Below are 27093 nucleotides of genomic sequence, written 5' to 3'. Positions count from 1 at the left end.
TATCTCCGTTTTTACTTTTTGACGTCATTTGGCTGTCTCTTACAGTTTCCCATGAATTACCCGAAAGAAATGCTCCAAGAAATGTTTTTTTATTTATAAAGAAAATTAACATTAACTTCCATCGGAAGTAACAAAGTTTTTTTCTTTTATTGTAAAGTTGTGTTTTGCAGTTTTTGCTTGACGGCGACGATATACAACAGATTTATTCATAGTCTTATTATTATTATTATTATTATTATTATTATTACCACACATAACAGCTTTACAATTGGTCTTATTACACATAACAGCTTTATTATTCATATCACTATGTATCACTATTCAGAAGAAATCAACTGTATGCAAATAACGCAAGCAGTGATCTCTCTAGCCCATGCCTGATCTTGAACTACTGCTTCATGGTTCGTGTTAATCTGCCCCAGAGAGTCCTATTGGCAGTACGTCTCAGTACAGTGGCTAGACAAGCTGTGTGTGCGTGCATTTGCACATCTGTGTCAGCAAGCTGAAGTGCATTCATCAGCAGGGGCGTGCACTGAATTCTAAGGGAATGCTGCCTCAGTGCGCGCGGGTGAGGCTTTATTAGTGGTATTACGGTAAATGGCGCTCTGACGGAGCAGCACACCTTCAGCCCAGCGCGTTTTGGCATTTGCTGCTGTGGAAGGTCATCAAGTGCGCGCCGGTTCTGCGGCATTACAGCGAGAGGACGACGGTGCAGCCTCTGCAGTCATGTGCTGGAGCCCAGAGTCAAAATAAATAAATAAACAAACAAACAAAGAAAAAAGAAACACATCACTGGAGGACTCTGAGGTAAGTCTCACCGGCTGGTCTCCACCGTCCAGTCCGGGGCGCCTGAGCGCCGCGCTCGCTCCGTGTCCAGCGTTAATGCAGTGAGCTTCGTGCGCGAGGCGTGTTTAGGTCTGAATGAGCGTCGTGCGGTGACGTAGGGAGCCAGCTAGTTCCCCGTCGCCTAGCCCGCTGCTGCCGGAGTGACCTCACCTGCTCAGGAAATGTAGCTGCTACAGGTAAATCCAGCAAATTAGGCTTCGACGATCGATACGCGATATTTCCTCATCCTGCTGTGTAGCTCAGCGCGTTGCCCAGTTGGGCAGTGCGAAATGGGACAATCCACGTATTCACGTTAGTGGGTGCCTTTGGTTTAAGGGTGGGCGATATTAGCTAAAAACGTGGTCACGATACTTGATAATCTCACGATAATCGATGAGTGTATGAGAATGTAGCTATAAGTTTGCTTTCTTTTTTTTTTTTGTCCAACGTTTAAAAAATGCTCTTTCATCAAAAGTTGGAAATCAATCAGTTGATAAAATTAACTTATAATAAAAAAAAAAAAAGGAATGAAAAATAACCAATATTTATAACCGATTATTATAGGCCTGCATATTTCACTGGTAGATGTTGACAGGCTGCTTGTAACTGGTCTAAATGAGCATCCTTAGCTAGCACTAGCTATATGGCTCCAGAAGCCCTAATAATACCCACAGTATGCTCAATCTATAAGCCCAGTATAACTTGGTATAACAGGATATATAACAGGGTTGTGGGTTCGATTCCCGGGCTCGGCAAGCTGCCACTGTTGGGCCCTTGAGCAAGGCCCTTTACCCTCTCTGCTCCCCGGGCGCTGGAGTTGGCTGCCCACCGCTCTGGGTGTGTGTGTGTACTCACTGCCCCTAACACATGTGTGTGTGTGAGTGTGTGTGTTCACTACCAGATGGGTTAAATGCAGAGGACACATTTCGCTGACATAGTACAGTGACAGATACGTGCACTTTTACAGTACAGTTTTGGTTATATGTTAACTTATATGACGTTACAGTGGACAAAAAAGCTATAGATATAAAAGCTGAAATAGCTGAATAGCGTTAAAGCTAAATTCAACATGTATATGTCAAGATTATATATATATATATATATATATATATTCAATTAGATTCTGTAGTATGAATATTACTGTGCATATAGAAAAGATAAATAAAAAAAACCCACTACCTACGGTTTACCTTAAAGATATGTACTGATACAATAAGACTGAATAATAAGGCTGGGCAATATGACGATATTTAATCATATCGTGATGAATTTTGTTATCGTGATACACAATTTGCTTTTCTAAGGACGATAGGATAACGATATCCGTAGTGCTTAAAGAACACTGATCTGCTGCATATTTCATTACATACAGTGTAATTAAGGGAAGAGCAGTAGATGTTGAATAAAATCACCATTAGTATACTCACTATATATATCTGAATAGTCGTTTTTAAGAATCTGTCATCTACTGATGTATTTAGTCTGTTGTTACATGTATTGTGATGAATATTGTGTATCGCCAAAATGTCTTTAAAAATCTTGATATTGAATATTGGATTTTTACTAGGGCGATATGGTAAGAATACTATATCGATAGTAATCTAAGACTAAATACATCAGATTTTTATATTCAACATCTGCCGCTCTTCGTCTTATTAAACCACTTCATGTAATGACCTTCTAAGCCGATCAGTGTTTATTAAGCACTAACAATATCCTCGATATGCTTAAAAAAGTATATTGTGTATCTCGATAAAATTGATCACAATGCAATAAAAGATCATCATACTGCCCAGCCTCTAACTTTCACCATATCATCCAGTCTCGGTGATAGTTGTATAATATATATATATATATATATATATAAATTTAAAAAAATATTAAAGCAGACAACATGTGCATTTATTTTTGAAAAAGAAAAATATTTTAAACATCGCTAACATCCCTGAAATCCTCCACATCTTGCAGCTAAAATGCACAATACATGAAAGCGCCCGATATTGGGGACGGCCGTTGTTAAGGGACTATATTACCTTTTGTTAATATGTTAATGATTCTGTCTTTATTATACTTGCATATTCAACATTATGCAAGTTTTTTTATTGGGCTTTTGTTCTAGCCATGCTAACATATCCTGTGCTAACACACTAGATACAAACTTGCTAATACTAATATGCCAGTCCCAGGACAACAATACGGTGCAGCAATACAGTTTAATACAGTATATATAGTATGTTTTATTGTTACATCTCTAATAATAATCTATTTTCACTTTCACTCTGATATTAATGTTTAATAACTATGTAGTCTGTAGTAAGCCATACTTGCTAAAAGAGGTTTATAATATGATCTGTCCAATAGAATTTCATTTAAGAAATATGAATTTCCTATAAGAATGTAATATTTTAATATTTTTTGTTTCTATTAAAGCTGAGGATGAGTTTTTGAAAAAAACCTGCATTATTTCTTTATTCTTCATTGTGTACATGATCGTTCGTCTGTGTGAGTTTGCCATTGAACTCCTTTACTAATCCTCCTGCAGGTGTGCTGGAGCCATGTTTTCATAGAGCCCAGATTCCCTGAGTGCAAGAATACAGCTAACCGCAGCATGTCTGCATGCCTGCAGCGAGATGCTGGGCTCTCCGGCTCTGCCGAAGCCAAGAGAGCAGAGCCCAGGGCCAACGAGAAGAAATGCTGTAAGTAAACAATGTCCCTGTTTTTCTTCCTGGATCACGCAGAGACACAGTAGAGTCATCTTGAGCAATGCAAACATGTTTTCTAAAAGAGGTTCAACCAAACATGTTGGCAGGCACAGGTGCACAGTGGTAAGCCTGTTTTGCAGAGCCATTGATGCCTGGGTGCAGTAGATCAGCCAGGCTGAAGACTGTCCTCATGTGTCCTTCAAATGCCCAAAAACCAATATGCCCCAATATGTAATCCATGTGGGGAAACCAGTGCTACAGGTATCGAGACACTCCCTCTAATTTAATGACTTTAGGGTGCACAGCTTGTGCAGTCTCTGTATATAAGCATTACCTGTAGAATACGATGCTCTGGAGCATCCACACATGGACCTGAGGTCATCAAGTGATATCTAGAGGGTTAACATTGGCTGGGAGGCAGTGAAACTGCTCTGCCCGTTCTCTGGAGTGTTTGAAAACTTAAGGGATTAGTTGATTGATGAACTGTGTATATATTAGTGTTGCACCGATATCATACCATTATTGGCACCGATACTTATACTTACAGTATCAGTATTGGCGATAGAGAGCACCAATAACATGAAGCTTATTGAGTTTAAGCTTGAGTTTAGTGAACTTGAATGTGAAATTTCAGTGTTAAACACCAGTTAAAAAGCTGTCTGCATTGTGACAATTAATTTTTTTTTCATAGCTCTGAAACTGAAAATACTCAACCAGTAAATGCTATTATTTTAAATGTTTTATATCTGGGATCAGATATAAAAAATACAACCTAAAACACTATAAATATCAGGATTTATAGTAATCTATTGATGTCTATTATATCTATAGTTATAAGTTAGAGTTGGTATTGGTATCGACCCTCTGTATCTGCTATGATACATATATATACTGTAAATACTATTAAAAATTCTAATTATTAAAATAATGAGCTGTTATGTCTGAAAATAGCACATCTGCCTTTGCACAGAGCAGGTAAAGTGATCTGGTGTCATAGATTTAGTCAAATTGAAATGCTTGGTGGTCTGCAGTGTGTTCAGTGCTGACTCATGTCCCTTACTGAAATGTCCAGCTCAGGCTGAGGCAGAACGTCCATGTGAGGGATTATTGTTTGATTATTATTATTATTATTATTGTTAATATTTCTTTCAATGGTCTTGTCGAAGGCTTGCTTACAGCTTTGCTCCAGATGAATGATTCTCATTGCTGTCAGCATGAAGTCATGCTGGGCTCAGATTACAGAGAGGATTTATTTATGGCTTATTTATGTTTTGCTATTTAATAGGGTGGGCAGGTTCTGTTACAGGTATGCATCTGAAGGGTGACTTGCTCAGAATATAAACTGTACAACTTGATGACATTGCACCAGTCATTCTAAATATGAACTCCAGCAGGGCCAGGTTTATGAAGACGCAGCCTGATGCATGCATTCCAATTTTGGACAGTTCGTCTGAAGCGCAGGCCCAAGGTCCCTCTGCACACTTCCTCTAAATTCATTATGTAAATGATGTCTTCCCGTAGAGAGTGACTCCTCGTTTGATCCACACACTCTTCACAGATGTTATTTGATGTGGTTTGTAGCTGATGGCTTTTCACTAATGCTCTCTGATCTCCTTCTGTTTTTCAAATGCTGCAAAGTTCCTAAGGAAATGTCCTGGAGTGTAAACACAGCGGCCACTTCATAAGGCTAGTTAGAAACTGTACACAATATGCCCAAATGTTTGTGGACACCCCTTTTGATGATTGCATTCAGCTACTTCAGCTACAGATGTGCAAATGCACACACAAACACACACACAATGTCCCTGTAGAGAAATAGGACTCTATGTAGCAGATAAAATGAACTTATTTGCCCCCTGCCTAATGCCAGGCGTAGGCTAGAGGGGTATAAAGGCCCCCAGCATTGAGTTGTGGAGCAGTGGAAGAACTGTGGTCTCTTGAACAATGGATGTTTCTTTTGGGATGAGTTGGGGAATTGGGGTTGTGGTGGGGTTGTGATCATCCAACATTCAGACCTCACTAACACTCTTGTCACTGAATGCAATCAAATCTTTACAGCAATGCTCCTCCAAAAGACTTCTTTCCTGGACAGTAGAGACAGTTACTCCTTTTTTAATGCCCATGATTTCATAAGAAACTATGAATGAGCAGGTGTCCCAATACTTTTGTCCATATAGTGTAAATGGGAGGCAGTGTGTAGACATACAAGATAGGTGTGTCTAATAAACTGGAAGCTGGAAGTGTTTGGAAGTGTAAAGCAGCCTTTTTCACACACTCTTGTCTCTGTCTGTATCATTGCAGCGTGGGCGTCCTACATGACCAACTCTCCAACTCTGATCGTCATGATTGGGCTGCCTGCGAGAGGCAAGACCTACATGTCAAAGAAGCTAACACGTTATCTCAACTGGATTGGAGTTCCAACAAAAGGTACACTTTCTATTGATCTGTTGATACTGAAACCTTGAGCTTGGTCTGATACTACAGAGGCTGTTTTTTCCATTTTAAAAGTATTAGAACTTGCAATTAGTATTCTCCTCCTAGCGTGTTGAGCTGTCCAAGAATAAAGGTCCTACAGGCCAACCTCTGAAAAACAACCCCTTATCATTATCCCTCCTCCACCAAACTTTTCAATTGGCACAGTGCAGCCAGGCAGGTAACGTTCTCCTGGCTTTCGCCAAACCCAGACTCATCTGGCAGATAGAGAAGTGTGATTGGATGTTCCTCAGCACTCTGCAAACCCTGCTCTGTAACTTCACTGTGGTTTCTAAACACTTCCACTGTTCAATAATACTACTTGCAGTTGATGGTGAAAGATCTAGGAGGGAAGAAATGGCAGCGGTGGCTCCTATTACAGAACCACACTGGAATTCAGTGAGCTCTTTACACACATTAGTAAAAGAATAGATGGTTCTAAAGACAGATTGCTTGGCTAGGGGCTTGATTTTATACACCAGGCTGTGGCAAAGGGACTGGAGGAAACACCTGAATTCAGTGATTAAGAGGTGTGTCCCAATACTTTTGTCCATAACAAGTTTTCTCTTGCTATATCTGTATCTAAACTGCTTGAACATTTTACTAATTAGTTAGCTACTTCAAAAAGACAAGCCCAACCAAAGAACGCTGTCTCTTATTCTACCCACCATCTAGGTCTCCTATCACAGACAGTGTTACCAGCGCTGGTGGGGCGGCTCAAGGCTATTGTGTACTTCCTTCAAGTCACGAAAAGCCAGCAAACTGCATCTTATTGAACTGCCACTAACTCAATGTCACTCTTACCAGCTCTTATCAGCTAACACACACCTGTACCAGCTAGTTTCATATTGGGTGATGGGGAAGAGGGACGGTTATCCTACCCACCCAGAGAGTGCAAAGCCAGTTATGCTGTCTGGGACTCCCAGCCACAGATGGCTGTGGCATCACTGATGATTAAGCTAGATATTCATTCTCATATCAGTGTAAGTCTGCATGTGGCCGCTGTTGTCGTCACACTTGACTAGACAATGTTCTTGTATTTTAGGCTGAATTTGATATTGAATTAAATTGATATCTATTATCAGATCAAGGCCATTTCAGGACCAAGTGAATAAACCTGTCAGTCAGTGCTTGATATTACTACTTCCCAAACTCCCTTGAGTTCTGTGTACGTGTTAGCTGACGACATTGAGATCCATTAGGAGAGTAGAGCATGCCTCACGTGGATGTGTAAGTAAGCTGAACATTTCGAACCTCAAATCTCGCAGGTATTCTGTGACCCACAAAACGAGCCTTGTAGCGTTTTTAATCACCTTATTGGAAGTCAAAGGCTCCGGATCCTGTGAGGATTGACTTGTTCGTTCCAGTGTTCTTCTGTTCTAGACTGATGATGATGTGTTCTTCTATTCTCTATTCTCCAGTATTCAACTTGGGAGTCTACAGGAGGGAGGCGGTCAGAGCGTACAAGTCATATGACTTTTTTAGACACGACAATGAAGAGGCCATGAGAATAAGAAAGTAAGTATATCTACTATTTGATCTGCTTCTTCTGATTTTCTCTGCAGTTCAATCCTTTTCAGTTCCCGCCCAGTAGATAAGACTCCGCCTATCAGATGATGCTGCCATGTGCTTTCTTTGAGTCACATGACAAAGACAACCATATTCAGAAGTAGTGTTGGACACAGATGAAATTTGGCCTCTGCCTTTACTGCAGAGAACACACATACACGTTAAAACTAGTTAGCAACACCTGCACAGAGTGGTGGGCATCCAGCTCAGTGGCACCCAGGCCCCTTAGCTTGCCGAGCCCAGGTATCGAACCCAGAAGCCTGTCTGTTATCAATAGCCTGGTGCTCTAACCGTGAGCCACCACTGCCTAGACAACCACCTCTTTTCAAACTGCTGCTAATGCAATGTCATTGGACAGCTCAACACTCTTGAAGGAGAACACTAACTGCCAATTCTGTTGCATTCGCTAACAGACGCCCAAAGATGCTTCATTTATTAAAATATCGTTTTTTGCAGTACCATGCGGTCTGTTCTGAGAAGCATATTACACACAATTTCTGTTAATGTGAACATTTTAGTGAGTTGTTCATTTTAAACAAGATTAGTGTGTTATTGTTGTTTTGTAAAATTGGCAAAAGTTTGTGCACCCCAAGAGTGGCAGTAAACAGGAACAAAAGAGGTCAAGTTGAGGTCTGGAAGGCCAAGAAAACATTCTGACTGGACTGCTCGTAGGATTGCTAGAAAAGCTTTTTTTTTTTATTGTTTGACAGCAAATTAAAGATTTAGGAGACTCTGAATTGGTGATACACTGTGCTAGAAGCATACTGAGTTCCCAAAATGTTATTTGTTTTATAAGTTTTATTAAATAAACCTTGCTATTCTATAAATAAACCTTTTTTTATTAAATTGTAGTGTATATAAAAATCTGAAATTAATTTAAGTAGAAACTCATAGTGCATCCAACAATAAGGACATGGGGCTATAATTCAGGTTTTTTTTTTTACCTGAATTATATTTTCTATGTCCAATTTTATGATTATTAAGTCATATCACTTACAATTACAATGTCCTACATGACACATATGCAAATTAATTATGATAAATACAGTAATAATAACCCAACTTAACTAATAAATAAATCTCTGTTGGCCTGTACTTAATAGTAGACAACTTAATAGTCCAGTGTTTCTCAACCCTGGTCCTGGAGGCACCCTGTCATGCACATTTTAGTGCTTTCCCTGCTCCCAACACACCTGATTCAGCTAAGCAGTTCTTTAACAAACCCTTTCAGAGTTAAAGCAGGGATTCCACTAAATTGTGCTGGTCAGGGTGCCTCCAGGACCACTGGTGTAGTCTGTTGTACAGTGGTCTGATAGAGTGTATTGCCTGTATGTAATGTCTGACAGTCTGCTGCTGTTTCATGTTAAACCAAAAGACGAGGAACCTGGAGGAGCTAAATTTCGTTCCTCACTCAAACCTCCTGACCAATGCGAATCAGTAATAAACGCTACAGACGTCCTGCGTCAACATCTGGTAAACATGTTTTGTCCGGGTAGTGCTTCAGAATGCTTTGTTTTGTTCAGTTTAGTGGTGTCACTTGGCTCAGTGCTGGCATAGTTGTTGCTTTCTTTAGCATGGTCGTGTCACATGCTGTCTCGGGTGTCATACTGCCTCTCGTGTGTGAACAGGGATGCTAGTTTCAGTGTGGTAGGATGTTGACAGTAGCAGCATCTGCACAAACTGCTGTCGCAGCTGCTGATTATCATGTTTCCCTGCGGAGATTGGTTTATAATGCATTAATATTGCATGGATTCATAATTTATTAAGCTCTAACTTACTCACATGCCACTTGACCGGGTAGATAAGAGTCCAGAAAATGTGCATTATATTAGAACTGATGATTCCTAACCAGCCAGATTCAATATAGCCATCCGCTGCATTTTTCAGTGATGTTTTGAGGATTATTGCAAGGTTGATCTGCTGATGTCACAGAGATAATCCCCCTTTCCCCCCACTTTAGAGCAGCAAAGCAGCAAAACAGCAAAGAAACTAAGGGTCAGGTACTGGATACTATCACATTTAACAAAGTTTGAACCTCAGATATATTATAAATCTGTTTCAGACGTCAGCAGAGATCTTTCAAAACTCACAGAGTCACAGAGTGACAGAAACATGCTCCTGTCTCTTCCAGCCCTAAATAATACACCCAGCTCCTGTCAGCTTGGAGCAAAAGGGTGCATTAGAGCTGACCGCAGCACTTACCACAGCACTCGCATCTAAATCACAATGCAGGAACAGAACAAAAAAAGCACTGCATTTCTTTTGTTCCCACATTGTTCTGTTCTTCAGTCCCACGCCCTGCTCTGTCCTTTTCCTCCCAGTGATATAAATATAAATACTAATGCTGTCTTTGAATGCTTTCTGTTGTGTGCTACAGGCAGTGTGCTTTGGTAGCCCTGCAAGATGTGAAGACCTATTTAAATGAAGAAGGAGGACAGATTGCCGTAAGTCTGTAGCACATTGCAGCATTCTTAATAAATCAGGATTATCAAAAATTAGAAAAGACACGAAACCACTTTTCCTTTTCCTCTGTGGCTTGTGCATTATTATAAAATAATGTACTATTGTAATGTAATGTTGAATATATTGTTTCTTTTGCTTTATTAAATCAAAATACTTGAACTATGTTATCTTTGTTGTAAATGAGGCTCCGGAAGAATTTAGATCTTTGGATTTGCATTTTAATGGAGGTTTTTTATTGTCAAGGTCTTTGATGCTACAAACACAACCAGAGAGAGGCGCGATCTCATCCTGAGTTTTGTGAAGGAGAATGCATACAAGGTGTTGTGAACATCTGGAGGCTGATTCCTAAAAGCTGGAATACACATTTGGGCTGCTGTGCTGCATGACTTACTGAGATCTGCTATCTTTTCCTGCACAGGTGTTTTTCGTGGAGTCAGTCTGTGATGATCCAGACGTCATTGCTGCAAACATTTTGGTGAGTCAAACCCATCATGATATTACAGTGTCATATGGGGGGTTAACTATTTCATGCCGGGACAAACATGGAGCTTTTCCTGCCTTTTAATCTGATCTTCTCCTTTTTTGCTGTCATCACATTTAGTTTGATCTGGGAAAGGGAATTTCTCTCACAAGGTACCATTTTTAACAAGCAAAGAAATACTTGGGGACATACTGCACACTTTAATGGACTGCTCGTGGAGTCACTGTGATTAGAGAAATTAGAAACTCATAAGGCGGACCCTGAGTGGTCCAGCGGACTAAGGCACTATCACTGTGATCAGAGGATCGCTAGCCATCAACAGCCGGGGCCCCAAGATCTCCCCCACTTCACACTAGTCGTCACTGGCTTGGGGTATATGGTGCTTCCCTCCAGGCCCGTTTTTTGTAGCTGTGTAGGTGTAGCTGGCTGAGCATGTGTCGGAGGGGCGTGTGTTGGTCCCACCCTCACTAGTGTCAGGGGCATTGCATGTGAAGGGGGGCGGAGGGAGAGAATACATGCGGGTTGGGTATTAGGTGATCTAAATTGGGGAGAAAATGGGTATCAAAAAAATCTTAAATTAATTTATATAGTAACTCATAGTGCATCCAACAATAAGGACAGCATGGAGCTTCTTTTTTATAGTGAGTTTTTTTACCTGCATTATATTTTCTATGTCCAGCTTCTATAGTATTACCAGATGCTTATAATGTCTGACCTCCGTCTCATTTAGTGCAGCTTAACCATGTCTCTCTGTGTACAGGAAGTGAAGGTTTCGAGTCCAGACTATCCTGAGGCACACAGAGAAAGGGTGATGGATGACTTCTTGAAACGCATTGAGTGCTACAAAGTCACCTACCAGCCACTGGACCCTGAAGACTATGACAAGTAAGACACACTCTCTATTGAGGACAGTTGGCAAAGATGGAAGGGTCAGTTATGATCATTTACCATTAAAATATTTTGTAAAGAAAGTCCACTATATGGACAAAAGTATTGGGACACATGCTCATCCATTGTTGTTTTTTCTGAAGTCAAGGATATTAAAAAGAGTATATTGTGCTTTTGTTGGAGTAACTGTCTCGACTGACAAGAGAAGATGTTCTGTTGAACTTTGGAGCTTTGCTGTGAAGATTTGATTGCATTCAGTAACAAAAGCATTAGTGAGGTCAGAATGTTGTATGATCTTTTCTTCTCTTTCAGGGACCTGTCCTTCATTCAGGTGATGAACGTGGGCCGCCGTTTCCTGGTGAACCGCGTGCAGGACTATATCCAGAGCAAGATCGTCTACTACCTCATGAACATCCACGTGCACTCGCACTCCATCTACCTGTGCCGGCATGGAGAGAGCGACCATAACGTACAGGGTCGCATTGGGGGCGACTCTGAGCTTTCTCCCCGCGGAAAACAGGTGTGCACTGAAAAAAGCAGGCCGCTGTGTCTGAGAAAGTGTTTGATTAGATTAGTGGCCAAGAAAGCAGGTAGGTCTTTGGGAGGTCTCAAGAGAGCAGGGACTTAGGCAGGTTTAATTTCCCTCTGCGTAATTGCGTAATTAAAAGATATGAAAGCACAGTCATAGTATAGTTAAAAGGCTATATATGATATATTTATTAGTGAAATTCAATATTTTATAAAATACAGTATGTAATTGAATAAATCATTTGGCCAAATTGGACAGATTATAAAAAAAATAAATACATTTTGTGAAAAGATTGTTTACATAATTACCTTTAAATGTACAGTTACATTAATAACAGTTTGGTTTCAGAACTGTCAAAAAATTCAGAAATTGTTATTTGATTATTTTTAATATTGGTTATATTATTTTTATTAAATCAAGTGTTATTGTTTACATATCCAAAAAAAAATGTTCAAGATGTTCAAAATGTTTATGAGAGACTAGGGTTAGGTGGAGGCCCCTTAAGAGAACGTGTGACCACCAGTGTTGAGAGATCATAACTCCCTCTCTCTTTTCTCCTGTCCAGTTTGCAGCAGCTCTGCGTGGGTTTATTGAGGAGCATGGCTTGGCAGATTTGAAGGTGTGGACCAGTCAACTGAGGAGAACCATTCAAACAGCTGAGGCTCTGGGAGTTCCCTATGAACAGTGGAAGATCCTGAACGAGATCGATGCTGTCAGTATTGCCTCTTGCCATCTGCATGCTTTAGTTGTGAACTGAATACTCATGCATTCAGTTCTTTATTATCTTTATCATATTTTATTTAATTACCTTTAAAATTAACTTGGTTTTTTTGGCAAATTTGGCAAAAATTTCATCCAGATTTAATGAACAATATCTAACGTTTTAATAGTTTGTTAAAAAAATATTTAAAAAACTACACTGAATATCTAGAGCTACATGCACTGCATGTCCAAAAGTTTGCGGACACCTCTTCTAATCAGTGAATGCATTCAGCTACTTTGAGTTAAGCACCTATGTTGCTGAATTCAATCAATCCTCACTCTAGTGCTTCAAAATCTACAATTGAGGCTGTACAGACTGTTACTCCAACAAAAGCAGAATCAACTCTTTTTCCTAATGCCCTTGATTTTGTCAGAAACAATGAATGAGCAGGTGTCCCAATACTTTTGTCCATATAGTGTATTTATACATTAGTGGAATATAGAGATATAATATTTTTTTTAATAGACTGGAAATGATTTGAACACTTTCTTCACTGCATCCCAGTGGATCAATGTATTTCTATACCCTTACTCATTTTTTTTTGGTACATGATTTTTTTTATATATCCCAGGGTGTGTGTGAAGAGATGACCTATGATATGATTCAGAGCACCTTTCCTGAAGAGTTCGCTCTGAGAGACCAGGACAAGTACCATTACAGATACCCAGGAGGAGAGGTGCAGTCTCACCATTCCACTACTGTGACTTTGTACAGACACTGTCAGCATCTCACTGGCCAAACTAATCATGGCTCCTTTCTCTTCCTGTAGTCCTATCAGGACCTGGTGCAGCGCCTGGAACCCGTCATCATGGAATTGGAGAGACAGGGAAACGTGCTGGTCGTCTGCCACCAGGCCGTCATGAGATGTCTCTTAGCCTATTTTCTGGACAAAAGTGCAGGTTCCTCTTGCTTTAACATGCTGTATTAAACACACTTAATAACTGACTGCTTCTTAATGACCGCTGGTTTGCATAATTTGTATTTATGGGTTTTTGTTTTTTTTTAACCTCTTAGACGATCTCCCCTACTTAAAGTGTCCCCTCCACACTGTTCTGAAGCTCACTCCTGTTGCTTATGGTAGGACCAGCAATAATGATGCTACTTTAATATTCATATTTTCCCAATTTCTTATTGCATTTATCATGTATTATTTAAGTCTGTTAATATTAATACAATTATTGTATTTAAGTATGAATGAAAACTCTATTTATCACTATTTATATAATAATAAAAATGTACACTAGCAATAATAAAGATACAAATTAATGTATAAATGAATATATAATTAATTTAACTATATATACATATCATAACTATAACTTATTTATATTATTATTATGGTTGTTAATAATAATAATAATAATAATAATAATAATAACAATAATAATAATATATTTTTATTATTATTATTAATATCATTATTACTATTATAACCCCTTTTACATAGTTTGCTGACCAAAACTGTGTCTCTCTCCTGCTTAATATCTTGCTTTGCTTTGTCTCCAGGTTGTAAAGTGGAGCTATTTTACCTGAATGTGGAAGCAGTGAACACACACCGTGACAGACCCCTAGTAAGTCAGACTCTGCTTGTGTGTTTCAGCAATTTTCTTTTGTTACTGTAACAATAATAAAGAATTATCCGTGTTAAGTAGTTGATATTATTGAAAGCGTAGGGTGTTAACTCTGTCCCGATCTCTCTGAAGGCTTATCTGAGACTTCACAACAAGCATGCGTGCCGTCTCTCTCCCTGGCCTGGATTAGATCAGCATTTGACTCGGAATGCCACTTTCATCACAGCACCGCTCTGTGTTCGGCACCTCTCAGAGCCCTGGCCTTTAATCAAACGAGTGCTTGCCACGTTTGATTAAATGAGATCATTTCTATTTCAGTTTGCTCTTTTTGCCCTCATTAGTGTGAGGTTTCAGCTTGAAGCCTCGTCAATATTTAGTTCACCTCACTTCATCCGTTGTTGGTCTTTGTCCTCAAAGTCTTTCGGAAGTCGAAGACATTGCGGAAGGTTGGTGTTTTTTTTCAGTGACGCCAACTATGAGGGAGGCATTGGGTCGTTTGCCTTCCCAAATTTAAACAGCAGTACAGTCCAGCTCCAAGCATAAGAACCTCCATGGTGGTGATACTGCTGTAACAGTCTGAGAACAGTCGCGAAAGTGAGGCTGCGTTAAACAGTTGGAAATTTCAGGGATTTCAACTGCAGGGTCGCTACTGCAACCAGAAACACTGCACTGTTTTCATCAAGTGCGCGTTTAATACACTGGTTCTTTCTCCAGTGGGGTTGCCAGATTGCAGTTGCTTTATTGTCTCTTAATTTTCTCAGAAAGCTTTGATAGAAAGCTTTGGTTTCAGGATTGGAATGTATATTGATTTTGGAGTTGAATATCTGGCGACCCGAGGACAGATATACAGTCCTTATAGATAATGGTCTTATAGGGTTCTAAAATACTGTATTCACAAGGACAGTAAGTGCATTTCTGAAAACAGGCGACCTCTGGGTGAAATCGTTCCTGTATGAACTTCAGCAAATGCAAATAAACCTAATTTATTTTCAGATGATTCATTTTCAGATGAATCAGTTGTCTGTGATTCAATTAGGATAATCTTTTTTTTTTGCCATCTTAAGTCAATGCCTGTGGTGGTAGCTCACAAGGTCCATGTGTTTGTTGTCTTCTAGATTCTCTGAAAACACAGATTGCCTTAAGTGGGGCTGTCTCAAGTTCAGACTGCGTGATACTTCTCTATTAGCATAGAGATCCACTGTGGTCATTGAGTAGACTAAAGAAGTCTGGAGTCAATTAGTCCAGTGTGGTTTAGCCATGTTTGCCGGTGGAAGTTGTTCTCTCTCTCTTTCTCTCTTTCATTATATCTAGCTCTCTTTATTTTTCTCTATCTTTCCCCTTTCTGTCTGTATCTCTCATTCTCTCGTCCAGATGTACTAAGCCTTATAAGTTGGGTTTTACATGAAAAAGTACAAGTTTTTTATCCATACGCTTCAAACAAAAATGACATTTTGAAGCAATGTGACATTTTTGGCCAAACCAGTGCAGTACTTCGAGTACTACTTTTGGCCAAACCAGTGCAGTACTTCGTTTGTAGGATGTTGTGTGCACCTCCTGCTGAACAGAACCCCTAATCACCATTTCATTCATTCTGAGACCTCCCCCTGACTGTGATCGGTCCTTATTACCATCTCGCTTGTTCTGAGAACTTCCACTGACTGTGATTGGTTCTAATCACCATGTTATTTGTTCTGAGACCTCCTCCAGAATGTGATTGGTCTTATTCCCCATCTTTGATCTGAAACGTCCCCCTGTCTGTGACGTCCTAATCACCACCTTTGTCCTAATTACTCAACTTTGTTGTTCTGAGGCCTCCTCCATACTGTTCTAATCGCCATCTTTTAGGTTTGAAACCTCCTCCAGACTGTGATTGATTCTAATCATCATCCAGTTTGTTCTGAGACCTCCTCCAGAATATGCTTGGTCCTGATCACCATCTTTTAGGTTTGAAACCTCCTCCAGACTGTGATTGGTTCTAATCGCCATCTTTTAGGTCTTAGACCTCCTCCAAACTGTGATTGGTTCTAATCACCATCTTTTAGTCCTACGACCCCATCCAGAATGTGATTGGTTCTAATCACCATCCCATTTGTTCTGAGACCTCCTCATGACTGTGATCTTTTGTAATCACCATCTTGTTTGTTTGGAGACCTCCTACAGGCTAATGGTTCTAATCACCATCTCATTTGTTCTGAGATCTCCTCGCCTTACTGTGATTTGATCTAATCCCCACCTCAGTTTTGTGTTGAATTTTCTCTGCCTCTTAAATCCAGGGGTACATTGGTTCTTCAGAAGTTTATTATTCAGAGTCATACACATATATAAACATTATTTTCCAAAGGTTAATATTAGGATAGCACGATTGATCGAGCCACAGATTATTCTGTGCCTGCTAAAATAAGTACATCTGGCCCTTTGTGTTTCTTTTTCTCTCTGTCTTTCTGTGTAACACCTTTTCTCACGTCTCGAACCAGGGTAAATCTTGGACGGGCCCGGCCCCTCTGCTGCTGAGGCGGAATAGTTACACCCCTCTGTCCAGTCACGACCAGGTCAAACGGCCACGTCTGTACAGCGCAGGGAACCGGCCCTGGCTGCCTCTAGCGCCGTCCCCCTCGGCTCTGCACTTCCCCAATACACCTGAAGGGGTGCTGCTGCAAAGCCAAGTTAGTGTCTGAGGTTGCTGTTATTGGCAGCTCACTAACCCAGCTCAGCTGACCCAATCAGCCCCGCTCCAGTTCCCTCTTAGCCCCTGTCCACCTTTCACACCACCCTAGGTCTGCTGACCAGTCCCTGCACCTGCCGTCCTGTGGCGTTGATTGTGCTAACAGCATGATTAGTTTGGTGATTTACTTGGTGTGGTTTGCTGGTCTCTCACTTCGTGTGCTTATTCAGACTTGTCTTCATGCCTTAGCATGTTGTTTTTGCTCTCATTGTGAGTGTTGTGTCACTTGTGGGTGTTTGCTTGGCCTTGTCTGTGCTCCCACTGACCTCTACTGACCACATGTTCACACTTCACAAATCAGGAGCACAGATTCACTGTAACACGGATGCATGGATTAACTTTACAGTGTTGGTTTCAGCTAATCAACTAAGACATGTTTAGTGAAGTCTGGGGTTTCCTTAGGTTTCACTAAAGCTACAAAGCTAGTATATGGATAACACATTAGCATTTAGACTGGCTAAATGGTTACACATGTCTCAAATAGCCTGGCTTGACCTTTTTTACTGAATGCAATCAAATCCTCACAGCAATGCTCCTCCAAAAATCTAGTAGAAAGTTTTTTTCCTGTAGGTTTACAGGAAGGTCATGCTCCAGAAATGTCCTCAAAACATATGACGTACTAATGGTTTGCATTACAATGTTACTAATTTCTTACACAACATTCCCACAAAATTATGGATTATAATAAATTATAGTAACATTATAGAACAGGAAAGTAACTATGACTAAACTAAATGTACAGTACAATATAAACATTAATAAAACTGATACATAATCACACTGATATATACCATTAAGTAAATGTCAAATTATTTAAAGAGTTTACACTGAAATAAAATAAATATTTTTTTGCTTATTATGAATTTGCATTACTTTTTGAATATGCTTACCAAATGTAAAAAACAGATTTAAACATTACAAGAAACATTGGCAAACTTGACACTTGACATGTCTCAGCATTTTTGTGTTTTGTAAACACTTGTGATATTATTCAATGATATATTTTACAAAACATCCATATATACTATAATAATTCATACTAGCTACTACTACATGCCAGCTGGAGTAATAAAATATTATAGGTATTAATACACACTTCCTGTCCAAATATTTGTGGACACCCTTTCTAATAAATGCATTTAGCCACTGTAAGTTGCATCTATAGATGACACAGATGTGCAAATGCACACCCACAGCTTGTCTAGTCCCTGTATAGAATAAATTCCCCAGCATTAAGCTGTGAAGCAGTGGAACTGTGTTTTCTGGAATGATGGATGGTGGTGCTCCGTCCAATACTTTTGGGATGAGTTGGGGAGTTGGGAATTATGAGGTGTGGTGGTGATTATCCAACATCCTGACCTCACTAACACTCTTGCAATCAAATCCTCACAGCAATGAGCATAATGTATTAAATTGTATATCATCCATTGAGCTCTGAAGTCGTTTGTCATTCTATTGTCGGCTTCATGCCCATATTAGGAACTCCTAGCTGAGAGTTTTTATGATGGAAATGAATGGGATTTTTGAACGTTGCTGCTGTTGCACCCTGTGTTGTGTTTATTTAATTTTCTGCTATCAACTACTAGCATTGGATTACAGCGGATCCTCTTTGCATTTTGAGTTTACCTAATATTCGAATATTTACTGATTGATAAAACAAGAGTACTCTGGTTGTCCTCTAGTGGTCAGTGTTTTTCAGTTATTTGGTGCATAACCCTGCCTGATTTCTTTACTTGCAGGAGGATTAGTAGAACGAGAGAGGGCTATGCAGGGTTGTCTATTGTTTTGTTTACCTCTAGTTTATCATTAAAGGGTCCTTACCACACATATGACATTACTGGCTCTCCATGCTCCTTCCAGAAATGCATAATCTTGTAGTACGTGTTGCAAGGTTGGACAAGCTTTATGGAACATGGGCAACATTTCCACTTACCTTAATTGAGTTTAGTTGGAGTTGCGATTTGCTGCGTGTCGTTGCTTACCTGGACTGTTGTTGCTGGATATCATCAAAACTAGGCAGGTTAGAAAGGCACCATTAGCCACAATGCAGTGGTGGAGCAGTGGAACTGTGTTCTCTGGAATGATGGTGGGTGCTCCATCCAATGCTTTTTTATTGGGATGAGTTGGGGATCCAGTGGGATGGTGATCATCCAACATCCTGACCTCACTAGCACCCTTTTAACTGAATACAATCAAATCCTCACAGCAATGCTCTTCCAAAATCTCCTCCAATGTTACTCCCAACAACAGCAGGATAAACGCTGTTTAAAACTGTTAAAAACTGTTTTCAATGAGCATGTGTCCCAATACTTTTGCCCATATAGTCAACAGCAGAATCATCAACAGCATGTTCTCCCGAAGTGGCTAATGCTTTTTGACATGTCACAGCTTTAGCGCTATAAGGGGCGGAGTTTATGTAAATATTGGGGGCATTAATGTAACAAGGTCTGTAAACCTTATCCAACCTCTGTGCAACAGTTGTGACGAATTTGCATATTTGTGGGTGGAGCATGGGTGGATCAGTTAATGCAGAAATGTTGATGTTCATTGTATCATAAATGTGCTTAACGTCTTGATGTGTGTCCGTGTTCAGTGATGCATATTCAGTACGTTGGCCTTGTTTTGCCTGGCCGTGTGACGACAGCACCTCCGTTTCCCTCTCCATCTCTCTCTCTCCCTCCCTGTCTGTCTCCATCTCCTCCCTTTGTCTCGCCCTTTCTCTCGGTGTTTCTCTCTCTCTACCTCTCCCTCCCTCTCCCCCTCTCTCTCTTCCTTCACAGCCCCGAGTAGCAAGCAGTTGTCTGTGAGTATATTCCATTGACTGCTGACTCTGTCATTATCATAACCCTTATATGGCTTCCCACTGACGCTAAGGCTTTGCTAAACCTATGCACTGTACTCCTTCCGTCCTGGTTCATTAAAATGAAAATGCATGGGTTTGTTATGATTATTGATTTGTACGTTTATTTATTTAAGGTCACTGTTATATATTCTGTACCCCTGCTTTTCCTTCTTGCCAGCTGGTTCTTTGGTAAATTCAGCCACCCATCTGAAATAGCTGCTTTTGAGGCTTTATGATTATTGGTATAAAGGGCTAATCGGAGGTAATGCGTGACTGAATTATGGTACAGTTCATAAGTAGCAAGTCTGAGCTAGTCTCAAGTAAATGATTCGCCGGTTACATGTTAAAAGCCTGAATGTGATAAAGTGCTGTGATAACTTTACGATGTAAATACAGTTAATAAATAGCTTGTAATATAATGTAAATGTAGTGCTGGGCGATATGACAGTCCTATGGTCCAAATTTCTTACATACCGTAATGCTGGTGGTTGGTGTGGTGCAACAGATAACACCACTACCTGCCAGTGAGCTACCACGCCATGTGGGAGACTGGGGTTCGATTCCCAGTCTGGGTGACTATTATGCTATGCTACACCTTGGGCCAGACTCCTACACTACATTGGCCCTCCTCTGTAATATGAGTAACCTTGTAAGTCAGTCTGGATAAGAGCGTCAGCTAAATGCCATAAATGTAAATGCTGCAGTGCGTGACACACACCTGGGCTTTCTGACCACAATGCACTTAAACACCTTTTTTTGTATTAGTTTTAAATACTGAAATATTTGATTTGTTAAATCTGTGTATGTGTAGTTAATAAGCCTCTATTAACCTTCACAGTTGTGTATTTGCTATTTCCATTCTGCAGCTGCTTCATGCACACTGATTCCTTTATATATCAGGTCATTTTGTAGGGCTAAGTAAACCCTTTGGTACTCAAAGATTTTATTATATACATGATAAAGTGATTATTTTTTATATTCTTTGTACTCTTGACACAAAAATAAATTGTGAAATTATAGAAAGTCACAATCATGGGAAAATAAACACTGTGATATACCATAAAACCAACAGAATTAAAATAAAATAAAATAAATGATTTGGCCATACCGCCCAGCCATATGTAAAGCTCTCAAATTAATTACCTTCATTGTAATGTCTGATTAGCTGTTTCACTGCGAAACCAATGTACGAAGGCAAAACCACTGAAATAGTGGCAGCATCCAGTTACTTGTGGACTGTGCTGTATTACTGCCTTTCAGTTAAATTTGTTCAAAGTGTATTTGAGTTTGTTTTAAGAGCATGAAAATGTCAAAAACGTTATTATAAGGGTCCGATTATAAGCCCTTTTCACAGCAGATGCAGCACGGGGTCCGCGGTCTGCTGGAACTCTTCCATAACACTCGTTATTGCACACATGACATTGCTTTAATATGTATGTATGTAAACTAAATTTGAGCCTTTTAAAAACCTGGTGCTACCTGCATGTTTTGAGTGTGTTCGCTGGCTAGCAGTTTACAATATCACTTGGCAAATAGCTTACTTTGCGGAATTTAAATAATTTCTTAATTATAACTCCCAAATTCTCAGATGTAGGTGCACATTTTTAGCAAGAATGCCTAGAACCAGCTACAATGTAGAGCTCAGCAGCTGTCAAAAATGGACTCAAATGCGCTTGGTGTGAAATAGGCTTAACATGGCCTGTATTGTACCCGATCAGCCATAGCATTAGCATAACCTCCTTGTTTCTACACCCGTTGTCCATTTTATCAACCCTACATCATATAGGATCACAAGTGGATCGAGTGGATCAGACACAGCAGTGCTGCTGGAGTGTTTAAACACCTCCACTCATACCACCAGCGCAGCACTCGCCACCTCCATGTCAGTCAGTGTCACTGCAGTGCTGAGAATCCTGTGGGGTCCTGTGGGGTGCTGACTATTGAAGAACAGGGTAAAAGGAGGCTAACGGAGTATGCAGAGAAACGGATGGACTATAGGGTGGAGTTGTAGAACCACAGAGTGCTCCTATGTGGTTGGAGGAGCTGATATAATTGACATTGAGCATAGAAACACGGAGGTGGTGTCAATAAATGTTACGGCTGATGGGTGTAAATAAAACCAAATGCTTTGTTTGGTAAAGAAGTGCTGAAGAGGCATTCCCTCATTGCTGCTGTTTGTGTCTGTGATGTCTTCTAGGACTCCTTGTGTGAAGGAATCGACTTTGACAACTCAGAAGAAGCTGCTGACTGCTTCCGCTTCTGAGTAGCCCAGGTGGCTTTCAGCAGCCTACGTGACGCACAACTTCAAACTACTACTCTTTATGGCCCTGCCAGCTCCACTGATGACTGGACTACATTTCCCATCAGCCATCATCACTTGCTCACTGCAAGTCCAAGAACTCTACACATCTGCATGTGTCCTCTAAAGAGTTAGATATTTATTTACAGCCACATGTATAATATTTAGAAGCCAGGCTCTAATGATCCTTAGCGTGGGATGCCTTAATGTAAACGATTGCTCACGAGCGACGCCCTGTTTCCAGAGCTGAATGTATTGTTTTAAATATAGGTGAACGGGTCAAAGGCCACTTTCAAATCTTACTATCCGGTATGTCTTGTCTTGCGTATTTCAGAATGTCTTGCCTTTTGGAAGGACACTAAATATACTGGGCCTGAATGATGTGCTGGATCTGTTGGCCGATAAAATCTACCGATATTAAGCCTTCTTGGATTAATGAGCTGTGTGAAATTAAACACAAAGCATTATCATGGTTAAAATAACAGACATTTCATGGCCCGGTGGTCATGAGTTCGAATCCCAAGCCAACACAGTTGGCCGTGCTCTCTCCGGGCTCTCTACTCCTCATTGCTCTTAAGCGATGTTGGCCAGCACAGGCGTCTGTTAGCTGATGCAGAGGTGCTGGGGACCGGACGCTTTCCTCCAAGCCTGTTGGCTGCCTGATAATGTTCAAAAAGAGGCAGTGGCTGGCTTTGCGTGTATCATAGGAGACGTGTTAAGTCCTCACCCTCCTAGTGTTGGGTGCATTGCTAGTGCTAGGGGTGGCCACAAAAGGTGGCGGGAAATTGGGGGGGAAATTAATCAACAAAATGATAAAAAAAACATAAACAGATACCAAAAACAAAGCAAATACATCTTTAGGATCATATTTTACAACTAGTAGCCACTACTATGGAGGTACCCCACTACCAGGAGGTTGTATATGTGATCCCTGGTGATGCCAGAGCTGTCCGTGGCCAGGCCGAGTCCACAAGAGCATAATTGGCCTTGTTATTTCTGAATGGCCCTTTCTCTCCCTCTGTCACTCAGAAATCCCGGTGCCAGCCAAACTCCTTCAGCTATTCAGTGATGTTGTGTTAGCGACATTTCAGAAGTATGGGGTGGTGCTTCATGTGGCTCAGAGAATGGTTGGGTAGTAACGAAATACATGTAACCACATTAAAGAGAAATTACTGTAGTAAAAACAGCATACATTACCAGATTACACATGCATTAAAAAAGGGTAATTACTATTTAATATAAAGCCTTAAAGGCCTTCTATTATAGGTAATTACGTTACCTTAAAATAACATGCATGCAAACTCTTAAAACCATTATCAATGACAAAAATGCCACTCTTATGAATAGCGTTTAAACTTTTGGAGAGTACAGCAGCTGAAACGCAGCACAGTTGGTCTCGTTTTTGCATACATGCCTTCTTTTTTCAGCAGTTCTGTTCAAGTGTCTGTAATTGATCGTTATTTGTAACGCAGACAATCGGCTACCTCTTAATTCTAGGGTGAAATAATGCGTCTGACAACTCATAGAGCAAAACTGCTGAGAAACCACTGGTTTCTGAACTTGTCGCCTCTGTACAGGTCGGACACTTGCCTCATCCACGTTTCACTGAGCTCAGCAATGTTTTGTGTGAGACACAAACTTAGCTTAATTCATGTCCCCTGCATCTTCTCTGTAGCTCTACACCACACACTTACTACACAAGGACACTGCGTAGCTGCGTTTTAAAGCCCAGTCTGCAGGCGAGGTAGTGCAGGTCCTCGGTAGGACTGTCCTGTGGAGCTGTGGAGACTCTTTCTTAGTAGCCTATTGGTCTCACAAATGGAAAAGTGTAACAAGGCATCGTGGTGACATCACTAGAAAGGTCCCGCCTCTCGCAATGGCATACAGAGCCGGCCCAAGGCCGGGCCCCCAAGAGCACCAAGATATCATGATAAAAAACATTAAAAATTGAATAATAATACGAAATGGTATTACAGGTAAAGGAAATTTTTATATTCATTCATTTTCATAGTTGGCACACCAATACTAGGTTAATCAATTTCTGCTGTTGCCTGCTGTCACAGATAAGCGCCGCTTGGGTGGTCAATAAAGGCCCGGGTGCTTCAGCATACTGCACAATATCACACAGCTAGTGTCATTGATGCTAAGCACCAGAATCTATTTGAGTCATAAGAGCACCCCCTAGTGGATTTGTCATATTTTTGACTTGTATATGATATCTTTTAGCCTGGTTTATGTGAGTGAGTTACAGGCAGGCTGTGGTGCTTATCATCTAAATAATAACAGTTATAATAAATGTATAATACAATAACACATGATTCTCCAACTATGTTTTTGTTAAATTATATTTGTTTAATGTAGTAATGCTTTGGATTAGGTTATAGATTGCATTTTAACAGATAATCAGTAATCTGTGTGGGAATAGCTGTATCTAGGAATTTACTGTGACTAAATTGAGGGGAAAATTAGTAAAAAGGTCAAAGAGGATAACGGCCAAATAACAAACTAATAAAACCACTAAAATTGCTAGAAAGCTCTGCTCCCTATTTAAAACCTATTTAAAACTTTGAGAGTTTCTGCTGTTTACTGAGTTTTATAAAATGTATAATTAAGAACTGACCATTCGCACTATTATTATCTGACATCTCTTATTTTATGTCCAGATGATGTGATATATGTAATTACTGTATTGCTATCTGCGGCAGATTTCATGTGGTCATGGTCAGGCCTGGAATTTTTCCTTTAATTAAAAAGAAAAGAAGTTAAATTTTTACTTGTATATTAATTTCTAATGCCCGAAAACAGACTTATGACCAAAGATGAACTACATTTGGTCTTATATTGTTTAGGAGCGATAAAGGGTAAAACCACAGGGCCTGAGCAGAGACTTGTAACACATAGAGAACTATATTTTACATAGTCCAAACAAGAAGACACGCACAGATTGTTGTCTAAAGAGATGATAATGTTACCTATACTGTTATATATGTTGTATAGACCCGCTGTAATGTTGTTTTCCAGTTTTGTTACTAATATGTTTGTTTCTCTTGAATATTTGGGGTTGGGTTGATATGAGATTGTATGCTGTGAAAGTTAGTCGGTAGTTGAAAATGTGTTCAGTATCGTTTTGTGGTGGTTTATCAGCAAAGCTCTATCTCACAGGCTCTATTTTAGATACAGATTGTTAAATCACAGACATCATGAGAAGTGTAATCTGTCATTAATCACTAGTTTAACACTACCTAAGCCTAAGCAGATCTGTCTGATTCATGTAACTGTGCTGCATGTATAATCTTTCAGATATCACCTCCTGCATATGTCTTTGAACGGCTTTGTGCCTTTGGGCAGACAGGACAGTGTCCAGTGCCAATATTCAGCGGCGCTATTGAATTGGCCTTACAGTGTCGGGGATTTTAGCGTAAAAAAAAAACAAGCAACAAAAAGCTGTATGTGCCATTAAATCAAACATAGTGACGCATGCTTTGACCATGAATGTGTTATTTTAACATGTTGTTTACTGAAGGGCGGCGTTCTCTCAGGCTATATAAGCCTTTCATGACGGTGACATAAACCTACATAAACATTTAAAGACTTAATCCATCAGGTGTCAGTTGTTATAAAGGTCAATAAGGTCAATTTTAATGTTATTCCACCTAAAAAAGTGATGCCTTCTGGAATAAGCCCTTTAAGTCAGTTGTCATAAAGGCTTATGTAGGTGTAATGTAGGCTTATGAAGTAACTCAGTGATGTGTTACCAATAATATATGTTTAAAACAGCTTTGTTACCTAAACTCATGCAATTTATCATGTGTTTGACTCGGATATGGCACTGTTTGCTCTCATGAACTGTACAATAAAAAAACGCTGTCTATGAAGCTCCTGAAAAAAGCCTGAATTGCAAGTATTTTAGATCCTGTGTGTGTTGTTGAGATCTGTTTGACCACCAGAGGGCGCAAAATACTGACAAAAAAGCTAAAGAACCATGGGGGAAAGGCTTTCTTGCTAATGGTGACAGCCCACCTTCACCCACCAGAACTTACAGTGTGATACTGTGAGTGGGCTATTTGGAAGGAATTACTGAGAGGTAGTGGTGATAGGTAAAGACATAGACTATCCCAAAGCACTGTCGGCCTGACCAACATACAGTGTTGCCATCTTTTTTAGCTTTACACTGGAGCCACGAGGCTAACAAGCTAATGGTTAAGCTTGTGTGGTTTCTGACACTGCCTCACATACTGTTAGTCTATCTATGTATCTGTATGTGGCTTTTTAGTCCCTGGCCCAGCATAAATGTGTAGCTTGGCTTCATAACTTGTCAGCTGTTTTATAAAAGCACCCTTTATTCTTTTTGTGATGCCATAGATCAGGTGGTCAACAGGGGATATCTGGGCCTCTAGGACTGGAATTGCCCACCCCTGCCATAGATGGCCAACTTTTGGTTCCATAAAGAACCATGTTTGTAAAAGGTGTAATTCACTTTTACACCACTGCCGTAAATACAAAATCATGGATTGTATATAAGACTGGACAGTTTGTCCCCGTTCTCTCCCCTACCCGATATGTACCTGTGCACGTCTCTTGGCCATTGCAAATTTGTCAACGGACGTGGAATCGGGTAGCAACAGAATGCAGTCCGCGGTGGTGTTGCTGCCCTCACCATATAACTTGACCTCCGTACTACATTTACATTTACAGTTAAGGCAATTAGCTGAAGCTCTTATCCAGAGCGACTTACAAGGTTACTCGTATTACAGAGGTGGACCAACGTAGTGTTAGGAGTCTTGCCCAAGGACTCTTATTGGTGTAGCACAGCATAGTCACCCAGACCAGGAATCGAACCGCTGGTCTTCCACATGGTGTGGTAGCTTACTACTCACTAATGCTAGCAGCATCAGCTAGCATTAGGATGTCCTAACATATATTATGTATAGCTATAAGAGTTAGTGGAGCAGATGTCTGGCTGGCTA

At 40.3% G+C, this 27093-nt stretch overlaps 1 protein-coding gene across 5 annotated transcripts; it reads left to right on the top strand.

The window, feature by feature from the left end:
- The first annotated feature begins 286 nt into the window (after positions 1-286).
- Positions 287-26002, top strand: pfkfb2b (6-phosphofructo-2-kinase/fructose-2,6-biphosphatase 2b). Of its 5 annotated transcripts, XM_072666364.1 has the most exons (17): positions 287-807; positions 3368-3521; positions 5829-5954; positions 7421-7517; positions 9946-10012; positions 10275-10349; positions 10450-10506; positions 11273-11397; positions 11713-11920; positions 12495-12641; positions 13264-13368; positions 13462-13591; positions 13707-13769; positions 14199-14263; positions 16738-16926; positions 19766-19788; positions 22025-26002. In XM_072666364.1, exons 2-17 carry the CDS (start codon positions 3434-3436, stop codon positions 22092-22094), a joined length of 1635 nt encoding a protein of 544 aa, XP_072522465.1. In that variant the 5' UTR covers positions 287-807; positions 3368-3433; the 3' UTR covers positions 22095-26002. The 5 variants fall into 5 exon arrangements, with proteins under 5 accessions (XP_072522465.1, XP_072522461.1, XP_072522463.1 ...); XM_072666360.1 differs by lacking the exon at positions 19766-19788 and having other exon boundaries at positions 288-807; XM_072666362.1 differs by lacking the exon at positions 16738-16926 and having other exon boundaries at positions 289-807.
- The last annotated feature ends 1091 nt before the right edge of the window (positions 26003-27093 follow it).

The sequence above is a fragment of the Salminus brasiliensis genome, chromosome 21 (genome assembly GCF_030463535.1).
Source record: "Salminus brasiliensis chromosome 21, fSalBra1.hap2, whole genome shotgun sequence".
Taxonomy (NCBI): domain Eukaryota; kingdom Metazoa; phylum Chordata; class Actinopteri; order Characiformes; family Bryconidae; genus Salminus; species Salminus brasiliensis.
This window is presented reverse-complemented; position numbering and strand designations above follow the sequence as displayed.

What these genes read in the sequence shown, in the direction of transcription:
- pfkfb2b (XM_072666364.1), top strand. Translation starts at nt 3,434, where the DNA reads ATGTCTGCATGCCTGCAGCGAGATGCTGGGCTCTCCGGCTCTGCCGAA. An exon ending in TCATTGCTGCAAACATTTTG is followed by an intron (nt 10,507 to 11,272) that starts GTGAGTCAAACC and finishes CTCTGTGTACAG; the next exon opens with GAAGTGAAGGTTTCGAGTCC. An exon ending in GCTCACTCCTGTTGCTTATG is followed by an intron (nt 13,770 to 14,198) that starts GTAGGACCAGCA and finishes CTTTGTCTCCAG; the next exon opens with GTTGTAAAGTGGAGCTATTT.